This window comes from Schistocerca cancellata, chromosome 5, assembly GCF_023864275.1.
Source record: "Schistocerca cancellata isolate TAMUIC-IGC-003103 chromosome 5, iqSchCanc2.1, whole genome shotgun sequence".
Lineage (NCBI taxonomy): Eukaryota > Metazoa > Arthropoda > Insecta > Orthoptera > Acrididae > Schistocerca > Schistocerca cancellata.
In genome coordinates, this window is record NC_064630.1 from 253,044,995 (window position 1) to 253,057,631 (window position 12,637).

Sequence of the window (12,637 nt, forward strand, 5' to 3'; positions counted from 1 at the left end):
AGTGTTCCGGAAATCGATTATAGAGTGGCAGCTGTAATACCCACAGCGGAACTAGAGATTGAGTTTAAGAATGATTCGCAAGTGTTGAGAGATCAGATGTCGGATAAAACGTCCGTCATCGAGCGAGGGGATGCAGAGAGGGATGAGGTCTGGTTAAGGCAGTTCGGTCGCTTATACGACGAACTAAGAGATTATAGGGGTCTGTATGGGAGAAGTGTTTATGGGGAGCGCGTGCAGGATTTGCCGCGTCTCGTCCCGCAGGAAGATAGTGTTTGTGAAGTGATAGAAAGTTCTGGCCCTAACCGGCAGACTTTACCAGAAATAGTTCATGTTAATGGGGAGCACGAGCAAGATTCGTCGTGTTTCGTCCCGCAAGAGTTGGATGTTGAAGTAGTAACGGAAAGTTCTGGCCCTAAGCGGCAGACTTTACCGAAAGTTATAGTGGTAGAAGTAGCCAACCCATCCGACACAAACCTCCAGTTTAAACATTGCGAGAGTATTAAGGAGAAAGATTACTAAAATTTTAGTGATAGCCGGACACGATTGGTAGAAAAGCACATAGATTACAGCGTGTATGAGGTTAGAGCTGACATTATACGGTCAGACGATAGCAGTGTGGGTTGCGCAGGTCCAGAGGAAGTAATTGCGGATACTACTGGGCACATTCCTCCAGGTAGATTGGCAGATGAGATCAATCTGACCAAAGTGGAATCAACGAAGGTGACAATTAGTGAATTGATAGCAAACCAACACTCACTAGTTGACGAGTTACAGGAAAAGGTTTCGTTATTGGAAGCGAAGCTACAGACTAAGCCTCAGGACAAACGTGTTGAAATTAAAACTGTATGTGAACAGAGGCTGAAAAAGCCGCCGGATAAGGCGGATTTAGGATCAAAGCCGGATGGTTTTTTCTGGAATGACCTGGATATAGACGAGGATTTACTTTGGGAAAATAAAGAAACAAGTCGAGGACAAGTGTAGACAGATAGTAGTGTCTGTTAATATGCACGACCTACAACTAAACGTGTTGATTGACACCGGTGCAGAATTGAGTGCTGTATCTGCGAAAATATTTGAGTTACTGAAAGACAGACCCGGCATCGTAGTTATGCCAGTAACAGGAGTGAAAATTATCGGTGCTACTGGGAAGGCCAGTAAACCGGTCACAAAACAGATTTTTGTCCACTTCGAGATATGTGGGGCACGATTTGAACAAGACTTTGTCGTCGTGCCAGACTTAACTACAGAAGTAATTATCGGGTTGGATTGGCTATTAAAGTACCGTTGGTTTTGACGAGGCAGGAGACGGTGTGCATAGGCAATTCCAGCCTATACACATTGTTAACTGGCCGGATGAAATTGATGTAGGAATGAATTTGAACTGCTGTAATGTGAGGAATCTCGGCATTGACAATATTGTAGAAAGTGATTTGGAAAGTATTGTAGACGGTGTGTCAAACGTAATACACGAACAAAGACGAGACCTGTATGAAGTAATAATGAGGAATAAGAGTGTGTTTCCAGAAAAACCGAGTATTGGTGTGAAAAAAGATCGTTTGCCAGAAATAATGAAGCTAAGAACCGATGGTCGCATACGTCGTCATGACGCTAAAGCGCGTTTTGCTAAGTTTGCAATCGGAGACTTAGTACTTGTAAAAGCTCATGAGAAATCGAGCGAGATAGACCATGAAATCTCTAAATTTAAGTTTGTTTATAATGGACCATATAAAGTCATTGGTATACCTCACACAAATGCTTATTGCTTAGAGTATCCAAGCTCTGGAAAACTATTAGGTACACGGAACATTGTAGACTTGAAATTGTACCAACCTAGGATCGATTAATACCACACAATGGGTAATTTGTACAGTATATAAAATAGAGTGTAAGATTTAACGATTTGCTAGATTGCCATGCTTTTGACTGACCAAGGTCATTAAAGAAGTTGTAATTAATAAGTAATTAATTTTGGTTAATCAATTTAATCATGATCTAATCAACTGAAAAATCCAAGCTGCTAGTTTAAGTTTGCAAGCTGAGTCACAGTAGATTAAGGAATGTAAATATGATTTTGTAAATAGCTGTAAGATTTCATAAATATGTGATTTACTAGTCATTGCCAATGTACTTAGACGCTGTTTTAAGTTTCAGGCTAGTACATGCGTGTGATGATGGACAGTGTTGAGTCATCCACTGTGATAGTGTTTATGGACTCCTTGAGATTACTCGGGAGTGAGTTTTTCCGAAAGAATTCAGTGAAACGGACGTTCTGGAAACGCCGTTACAAGGGCGAGTGAGATCAAGCGTGCCGCACAGGCGGGCGCAACAATACTGGCAAGGCGGAGCCGCTGTCGGCTCTTGTGCCACTGTCGGCTCTTGTGCCACTGTCGGCATTCTTTGTACTTGCGAGTACCGAAGGCGGAGTTATTTTTCTTCCCAGACAGCTGATGTGAAAGAATTCTGTTTGTTTCGTAAATATTATTTGTATTTTTACGCTGGGTCTTGCCTAGGGAAAACTATGCTATCGAACGATTACATCGATAGGTTGTGTGAAGAATCAAAGTGTGTAGGATCTTTGGTAGTGTTAACTCTACCGCGTGGAGCGCGGGCTGAGCAGGGAGAGTCTGGCTGGAGTAGCGAGTGGAGCAGGTGTGTTGTGTGAAGCTCCCGCAAGTTGCCGCGCTTTCGGGGTTTGGCAGCATGTAATTGCGCTCGACTTGCGATGATAGTTTCTGACATGGTGTCGCGGACGGGAAGCATTAGCCGGCGCACATCAAGAGCCCGTTTCATCTGGTGACCGTGTCGAGAAGAAGGCGCGCCAACATCCAGCTTCTGCAACAGCGACGGCCGACAATGAATGACTGTCGCCACCTCCTCGATCGACGGCTTAAAACCTTCAATCAACCAACAAGGAAGACTGGAAGCACGTAAAGTTTTAGAACTGTATGGCAGACCTCAATTTCAAACTTTTAAAATTGTTGCATCACAAAATTACAGTTACTTAGCATGACCTTTGTTGCTCATTGTCCCAATTGCATTACCAAGCAGGGTCCCTTCCTTTTCCGGAATGAACCCGAGTGTCGTTCAAATTCAGACGCCAGCATTAAAATACAATCATTCCATTTCACTACTTTAATTTCAAAGTTCAGTTAAAGTATTCATAGCTGGCTACAATACTTAGATTACACAAGCACAAATTAAGAGTGCTAGTTTTGTTACCATATTTTAGCTTACCTGTGACTGCAGCTCAGCTTGGTACGTACTAAATTTTACTATTGTTAATTGTTCAGAATCATTTACTTCAAGTTCAAAGTTAAATCTCTTATTTCTAAATTGCGTAGATTCAAGTAGCTTTTGAAATGATTGTTGAGGTAGTCCAGGACTAACCGTATTTTACTGAATTTCGATGTGCTTCAGAAAGAAAGCTCACTATTAACTTCAGTCACTAAATTAACTTTCGATTTTCCGGTTTTATTAATTCTTTTGCTAAATTAAGTCAGAGTGTAGCGAAATTTATTACTTCCGACAAACTTTCAGTTTTCACACTACACTTGTCAACCTTCAGTTGCCACGCTTCTAGTGCTAATTATATGTGTAATAATCTTTCTTTTTCAGTTACTATAGTAATTGTCCTTAGGACTGGCGACCGTAATTTCCCCCAAATCTCAAATATCTAATTACTGCTAGTTGATTGTTAATGTAACGGCCGCACATTTACTTTCTTTATTAACTTTACCCCTTATTCAATATTAATTTCCACCAGTTTCATTAGCATTTTTCCTTTCATTAAGATGTAACCCTTTCCTCCCTCTTTACCGACAAATTAATCTCGGTGACGATTGCTTTTCCCAAATTTCCATTAGGTACACGCGGTTTAATTTTTCACTGTCATTAAGGTCGATAAGTGAGGGGGAGGTTACAAACACAGCCAACTATGAACTGCTCTTCACTGCGACTGAGCTGTCACAAGGGAATGATGAGCAAGAGGTCAATGACGTACGAGAGACAATCTCGTCCATTGAGGTAAAGAGAGGGTGATTGGAGAGTACAGAATTTCCCAGGCACAACAGCAGCCATGAGTATACTAATGGAGTCTGAAGTTTAAACACTGAGAATGGCGGAAAACCGACGTTATCCAGAATTAATATCAATGATGTCTACCAGTCTACCATTAATAGCTAGCTTCAGTGAAACCAAGAACACTATTTTAAAGTGAATTACAAGAAAGAACTTTTGATGTAAAGGGCTAATTGATCTGACAAAGATTTCTGGAGTTATTTGTGTTATAGAATGTATAATTAGGTACTTTACTAAGAAAGCAAATCAGCCAAACACAAATAGATACAGTAACCAGCAAGGTGTCAACGAAACATACTTCTGAAGCGCTTATTATTACTGTTATTATTATTTCTTAAGTAGCCATCAAATGCAGTAACCTGATAACGAACTATGATCATTAATTCATAACTAATTAAAAGTAGAGAACATACAGCAACAGCATGAAGTACAACTGATACACAGTGATAATAATAAAAGTGTACATTTACATATTCGTACATGTTTTGTGTGACTACCAATAGCAGAGGTTTTATAATGATACTGTTGTGGGAATGGGCAAACAGCACAAGATACAACTGTGAGGTACTGGATGATAACGATATTTTAAGAACATTAAATGGTAAGTTGGCTACTGTCAGTTATAAGATGCTTATTTCTAGAGTAGAAATGTAACAATAAGTGTGTACTCATAATTAAGCTTTTACTAGAGTACCTAATGTAATAAGAATTATGTTGTTGGTACGGTTTTCATCGACATATCAGTCTAATCATTTTGATGTATTTAGAGTTATTGTAGCGTCTGTTGTCTAGATTTCATAAAACTATTGCTTAATAATCTACTGAAAAGGTTAAACACTTGCATACATAATGAGAGAACTACCAGTATGAGGAATGTATGAAGGGACATGGAGAGACAAATGTTATGAGGACAAATCTGTGTTATTCTGGATGGCATTACAACCACATATATTAGCTTGACCTAGCATGAATCCTGTTTGTGGGGTGTAATAAAGTATATATTCTTCCTGAATAACAGTCATCTTCCCAAATGCTAGTCCAGAGTGCTAACAAATGCAACACCTCGCTCGGTTTATGTAGAGTTCTGTGAGCAGAAATCAGTAAGTGAAACCGAATTTTAAAAACTGCCTAATATTTTGAGTATAGTCTCCCCCAAAAACAAAAAGATCCAATTAACAGCTGCCTCCTGTTCTTTAATTTAAGTATCTCATAGACTTTCAAGTATTATTGTATTATTTCAACATGATTTCCATTGCAGTAATTTTACTGAATGTATTTAAAATTAAATAGAAAAATATTGCATTGCTCTGTAATATACAAAATTTATTCAACCAGAAGTACTTTTATTTAACTCAGTCTGACATTTTACAATCATTTTAAAGTCACTGGAATAAGCATATTTGAGTCGATTGCTACTTTAAGATGGATTCTTTAGCTTGAGGGTTTTAGGTAAATTAGTTCTCCTCTTTCTTTCCATGAGCTTGATACCATATTTTCCTCCTTACCTTTTTCACTATCTGTTTACCATGGATGACAGGAATGATGATAAGATACAGTGTGTCAGTTCCTCAAATAACACACTAATACTGTCATTCTTTGATATATATCAAATCTGGAGACTAAATTGTTTCAGTTTTCCACAATACAGAAGTTATACAGAAAAATGATAGCTGATTCTTTGTTTCATAAATGTGCCTTAGTGTGCATTTAATGCCTCAAAATGTATTGGTAATTATGAGAGATAATGTGAGAAGACAGAACAACCATTTGGTAGGAGCAGCAAATAAAAGAAATAGAAATGCAAAAAAAAGTTATGTTGTGTAGATGTTATAGTCCATCAGTGAGGTGGCCTGTATAGAACAATTTTAAATCTAAAAAAAAGAAGTGTATACAAAAACTAAAATAGTATGTAATCAACATTTGGAAAAGAAAGCAACACACATTAATGATGAAATTGTAGATTTAACTGATAAATTGTTGTGCTGAGGACAGCTGCCACATCTGGTTTTGTGAGTTCGCAAAGCCAACGAATGTGAATGCAAAATAAGAATTGCAGCAACAGGGTGATCTGCAGTGTACCTCAGGATCTAAATTCGTTGTCAGCAACATACTCTATATTTAATACTTGTCATCATGATGCCAAATAAACCCTGCTTAGTGGCTGACAGCCATTTATAATTATGTACTGAATCTGTTGTCGCCAATATTTGCATCAAATTTTTAAAAAAATTCTAAACAAATAAGTAAATTCACTAAACAAATTCAAAGTTTTAGTATTAAATAAAAGATAAATAGATGAAAAGTACTTTGGTACATCATCTATGAAACGTATATGTGGGGTATGGTGGGGGGGGATGACATTGTATATCTATTATTCTAGTACTACAGTGTAAAATGTCTGTTGTAACTTCTCTAACAGGAGTTTGTTGACATATTCTTCGGTGAATGCACGTCAGTTAGCCAAATCCAGGACAAATTCAGAATGAAATTTTCACTCTGCTCTCGGCAGTCGCTGATATGTAATTTCCTGGAAAATTGGAACCGAGTGCCGGACGTTGAGTCAAACTTGGGACCTTTGCCATTGTCAGGCAAGTGCTCTACCGACTTTTTTTTTAATTCTTCATTTAGTTCGTAATGGTTCTTGTCATTTTGTCCACAGAAGTTGTCCCGCGAAACTTGGCAAGACAGGCACTCCTCCAGGAAAGGATACGCAGAGACTTGGTTTAGCCACAGCCTGTGTGATGTTTCCAGAATGAAACTTTCATTCTTCAACGAAGTGCATCTTCCTGGCACATTAAAACTGTGTGCCCGATCGAGACTCCAGCTCAGAACTTTTTCCTTCTGCGGGCAAGTGCTCTACCGACTGAGCTACCCAAACACGACTCATGACTCGAAACGTGCTCGGAGAGCACAGTCGTAGAGCACTTGCCTGCTAAAGGCAAAGGTCCCAAGTTCGGGTCTCTATCCAGCACACAGTTTTAATATGTCAGAAAGTTCCATGACAAATTGTTTTCTGTACTTTGAATATTCACCATTAAATGTTCTAATGGTCCCATACTGATGAACAGTGTTCATGATCAAATGGAGAAGAGAGTTTGGTAAGAGTCCTTCTTAATGATATTACACAGGGTGAAAGGTATTTAAACCGACAAACTCTGGGAGGTCGTAGGGGACATCAAAACAAATATTTTTCCCTAATGTCATTTTTTCCTATGAGAAGTATTTAAACCGGGAGAGGAAGATTTCTCTGGCGGCAAATTAATTAAACCAACAAACACCTTTCCATTTTTTTATGACCAAGAGACAACACTTTAACACAATTTGAATTACAGCAGATTTTCAAAAATGCCTCCATTGACATGTAAACAAAGTTTACACCGTCGGATAATGTTCTGTCTGACACGAGCAAAAACCCCAGGAGTATCTTGAATTGTTCCTGCTGCTGCTACTATCCGGGCTACCAGATCCTCCTCTGATACAACAGTAGTTGTGTAAACAAGGTTGCGCATCTCTCCCCACACAAAAAAATCCAGAGGGGACATATCTATGGATCGAGCAGGTCATGGTACAGGACCATCTCTGCCAATCCACGTTTTCGGGAACCGTCGGTCCAGGAATCGACGCACACGACGACTGAAATGTGCCGGCGCCCCGTCATGTTGAAACCACATGCGTTCTCTTGTAGGGAGCGGGACGTCTTCCAGCAAGTCTGGAAATGCTCTGGCGAGAAAATTGTAATAGTGCCTGCCATTTAATGGCCTAGGTAGCAGATATAGCCCAGTTAAACAGTCCCCAACAACTCCGACTCACACATTAACGAAGAACCTAACTTGATGTTGATCAGTCCGCTTTGCGGCTCGCCCGTTGTGGTGCGCTACGTAGTACGCACCAACCGCATCAATATACTCACTCCAGGTGTATCGCTCCATTAGTAAACAGAGACAATGCACTACTACACTGGTGGACAGCAGTTGCCTACAACTGAAGAGCGTAATACGCCCTCTAACAACTAAAGATCGTAATACGGCCTCTAACAACTGAAGAGCGTAATGCAGCCTCCACCGGTTTAAATAATCCTCATAGGAAAAAATGACATTAGGGAAAAATATTTGTTTTGATGTCCCCTACAACCTCCCGGAATTTGTTCGTTTAAATACTTTTCACCCTGTATATCTTAAAGTTTCCTTACAGGAATTTTTTTGGCATCTGCTCTCCCCACAGCTAGGACCATATGGTTATCCCACCAAAGACGACTTTTTGGCGAATGTATCTCGTTATTTGGCAAGTGCGACTGATTACAGTATCTGCGTGTCAGACGTCACTGGTTGTCGTCCCCTGTTTATGTGATAAGCAGAAGATGCAGGCACTCACAGGGAATAGGAGGGGGCGTTGGGCTTGTAGATGACATTCTCGCCGATGACTACCGGCAGTGTGTAGGCATTGGGCGCCGGCGGCCGCGTCAAGCTGCGCTCCTTGTGACGGTCGTTGAGGCTGTAGTGCGGCGCGCGGTTTGTCTTCAGCACTGGGACGTCCTCCACGCGGTACGCCATTGGGCCCGGGCTCTTCGGCATCGCTGCACACCAACACTATGTGGCATAAACACTCTTCAAATGCTATGCTCTCACAAAAGTCGAGTTTCATTCACAGGCTATACGCAATGTACGATGATAACGAAATTAATGTACGCATCGAGACATTGTCTCAGACAACATCAGTAACTAGAATGATATTTTCACACTACAGCGGAGTGTGCGCTGATATGAAACTTCCTGGCAGATTAAAACCGTGTGCCGGACCGACACTCGAACTCGAGACCTTTGCCTTTCGCGGGCAAGTGCTCTACCAACTGAGCTACCCAAGCACGACTCACGCCCCGAACTCATAGCTTTACTTCTGCCAGTACCTCGTCCCCTACCTTCCAAACTTTACAGAAGCTCTCCTACGAACCTTAGAGAACTAGCACTCCTGAAAGAAAGGATGACTCCTGAAAGAAAGGAAGTTTCATATCAGCGCACACTCCGCTGTAGGGTGAAAATTTCATTCTAGAAACATCCCCCAGGCTTTGGCTAAGCCATGTATCCGCAACATCCTTTCTTTCAGGATTGCTGGTTCTGCAAGGTTCGCAGGAGAGCTTCTGTAAAGTTTGGAAGGTGGGAGACGAGGTACTGGTAGAAGTAAAGCTGTGAGGACGGGGCGTGAGTCGTGCTTGGGTAGCTTAGTTGGTAGAGCACTTGCCTGCGAAAGGCAAAGGTCCCGAGTTCGAGTCTCGGTGCGGCACACAGTTTTAATCTGCCAGGAAGTTTTAACATCAGTAACTCTTGTAGCTAAGATTTAGTGCTCCTATCATGTTTAGAGATATCGCAGAGGCATCTGTGTGGCTTCAGTGGCATTAAAACCTAAACTTTAAACGGCTTACACTGATTTTACATATCTGATTACATAAATGGCTCTACAAGAACAACAAATACATATAAATGGATATGTGGAAGACATTCGACATAGCTACGAAACGCTTTGAACAATTTGAACCAAGCTGGGTACACATAAGAGTGGACAGTTATGCAGGGGGTAAGACACTCCTAGCACCACTATTTGAGGGTGGGGGTATGGATGAGAAACTAATAATATGTACGTATAACTCTGGAATGCCTGAAACAATTACAACCAAAATACACTACTGGCCATTAAAATTGCTACACCACGAAGATGACGTGCTACAGACGCGAAATTTAAACGACAGGAAGAAGATGCTGTGATATCCAAATGATTAGCTTTTTCAGAGCATTCACACAAGGTTGGCACCGGTGGCGACACCTACAACGTGCTGACATGAGGAAAGTTTCCAACCGATTTCTCATACACGAACAGCAGTTGACCGGCGTTGCCTGGTGAAACGTTGTTGTGATGCCTCGTGTAAGGAGGCGAAATGCGTACCATCGCGTTACCGACTTTGATAAAGGTCGGATTGTAGCCTATCGCGACTGCGGTTTATCGTATCGCGACGTTGCCGCTCGCGTTGGTCGGGATCCAATGACTGTTAGCAGAATATGGATTCTGTGGGTTCAGGAGCGTAATACGGAACGCGGTGCTGGATCCCAACGGCCTCGTATCACAAGCAGTCGAGATGACAGGCATCTTATCCGCATGGCTGTAACGGATCGTGCAGCCACGTCTCGATCCCTGAGTCAACAGATAGGGACGTTTGTAAGACAACAACCATCTGCACGAACATTTCGACGACGATTGCAGCAGCATGGACTATCAGCTCGGAGACCATGGCTGTGGTTACCCTTGACGCTGTATCACAGACAGGAGCGCCTGCGAAGGTGTACTGAACGACGAACCTGGGTGCACTAATGGCAAAACGTCATTTTTTTCGAACGAATCCAGGTTCTGTTTATAGCATCATGATGGTCGCATCCCTGTTTGGCGACATCGCGGTGAACACACACTGGAACCGTGTATTCGTCATCGCCATACTGAGGTATCACCCGGCGTGATGGTTTGGGGTGCCATTGGTTACATGTCTCTGTCACCTCTTGTTCGCATTGACGGCACTTTGAACAGTGGACGTTACATTTCAGATGTGTTACGACCCGTGGCTCTACCCTTCATTCGATCCCTATGAAACCCCACATTTCAGCAGGATAATGCACGACCACATGTTGCAGGTCCTGTACGGGCCTTTCTGGATACAGAAAATGTTCGACTGCTGCCCTGGCCAGCACATTCTCCAGATCTCTCAGCAATTGAAAACGTCTGGTCAATGGTGGCGACCAACTGGCTCGTCACAATACGCCAGTCACTACTCTTGATGAACTGTGGTATTGTGTTGAAACTGCATGGGCAGCTGTACCTGTACACGCCATCCAAGCTCTGTTTGACTCAATGCCCAGGCGTATTAAGGCCGTTATTACGGCCAGAGGTGGGTGTTCTGAGTACTGATTTCTCCAATTTTCACCCAAATTGCGTGAAAATGTAATCACATTTGACCAATGAATACCCGTTTATCATCTGCATTTCTTCTTGGTGTAGCAATTTTAATGGTTCATACATGACTTACATGACTTACAAAACTACTAGGAAAAAATAGTATGTGTAAAACACTCCTAAACCCTTTATAGTAGCAGCAAAGGAGAGAAGGTGACAAGAAAAAATAATTGAAAACGACCGATATTAAAGTCGAATATAGGGTCTTTGGTCTTAGAATAATTGGTAACAGATCTGTTAGTATAAGAAGTACCCTGTGCCACGGCTTATAAGGTGGCTTGCAGGTCTCTTAAAATTTAAGGATAAGTCGCAAATCACTCGTAGGATCTCCGTTCACGTTCAGTTCTCCTGAGAAGGATTCTACTAAGTCTCCAGAGGTCGTCCAAATTCAGTTGTCGGCGATACCTTATCAGACTCCGAATCCCTCATGAAGCTCACCACCTTCTTAAAATTCTGCCCCAGTTACATTAACTGACAATAACAGTGGAGCACCCATAAGACATAATGGGATGTTAATGTAATTTCATGCATGCACACACCATAGGCAGGTAAGTGAATGATTATAGGGTTTTAATTCTCTGTAGCAGGTAAAACGACCATCAGAGTTAATTAGAACTGTCCGTGTTTAGTGTTGTTATTAGGCCTGGTAGGGTATATGAGAGGGCGTGAACAGCTTCAGATGTTGAGTCATTACTGCCAAGGATACGGAGATGCAAAGTTCTCATATGAGACAGCGTTATCAGCAAATGACAGAGTTTGAATGGAGCCTCATTGTGGGTCTCCATTTGGCCGACTGGTCGAATCTCGCAGCATCCAGATTTGTGTGTCGATGTTTCACGGGAACGTGAGGGCAGGCATACACCACCACGTCTGACAATCGCTACGAAGGATCGCTGTATTGTGCACCAAGGTCATCGTAACACCTTCACATCCTCACCTGCCGTCCGAGAACCATTAATGGACTCCTTGCAAAATTCTGAGTCATACCGCACCACTGGTTGGAGACTAGTAGCAGTTCAACTAAGGGATTACCATTCAAACCGTATGCTGCCCTTAACACAACACAAAAGGCTGCATTTGGAGTTGTGGCGTGACCGGGAAGCATCGACTGCTGGTCAATGAAGTCGCATTGTGTTCAGAGATGAATCGTGGTTCAACACTACTGCGAATGACCATTGTTGGCGAGTATGGTGGCGACCTGTTCAGTCCCATTCTTTCAATGTTTTTGAGAGTCACAGCGGTGTTACTCCTGACGTCACAGCGTGGGGAGTCATTGGGTATGACTTAAGGTCACGGCTAGTAGCGAGAGGCGAATCTCTGACGTCGCAACGCTGCGTCACAGACATCTTGCATCCTCACGTGTTACCTCTCACGTGACTACCGTGGTAGTATTTTTAAAAGGACAATGCTTGCCCACACATAGCGTGTCTCTATGAAGTGTCTGCGTGATTTTCAGGCACTCCCTTGGCCAGCTAGATCCCCAGACCTGTCCCTGATAGAACATGTGTGAGACCTGCTCGGATGTCAGTTCGTCCCAGTGCCAGTATCCAGTATATCACGAACCAGTTAC

At 42.2% G+C, this 12,637-nt stretch overlaps 1 protein-coding gene across 1 annotated transcript in view; it reads right to left on the minus strand.

Moving 5' to 3' along the window:
* Window positions 1-8,444: 8,444 nt before the first annotated feature.
* Window positions 8,445-12,637, minus strand: part of LOC126188472 (outer dense fiber protein 3-like protein 2) — a 35,759-nt gene continuing 31,566 nt past the window's right edge. Inside the window, exon 2 of the mRNA XM_049930076.1 lies at window positions 8,445-8,650. Within this exon, the coding sequence (XP_049786033.1) occupies window positions 8,445-8,650 (206 nt within the window). The remainder of the gene's footprint in view (window positions 8,651-12,637) is intronic.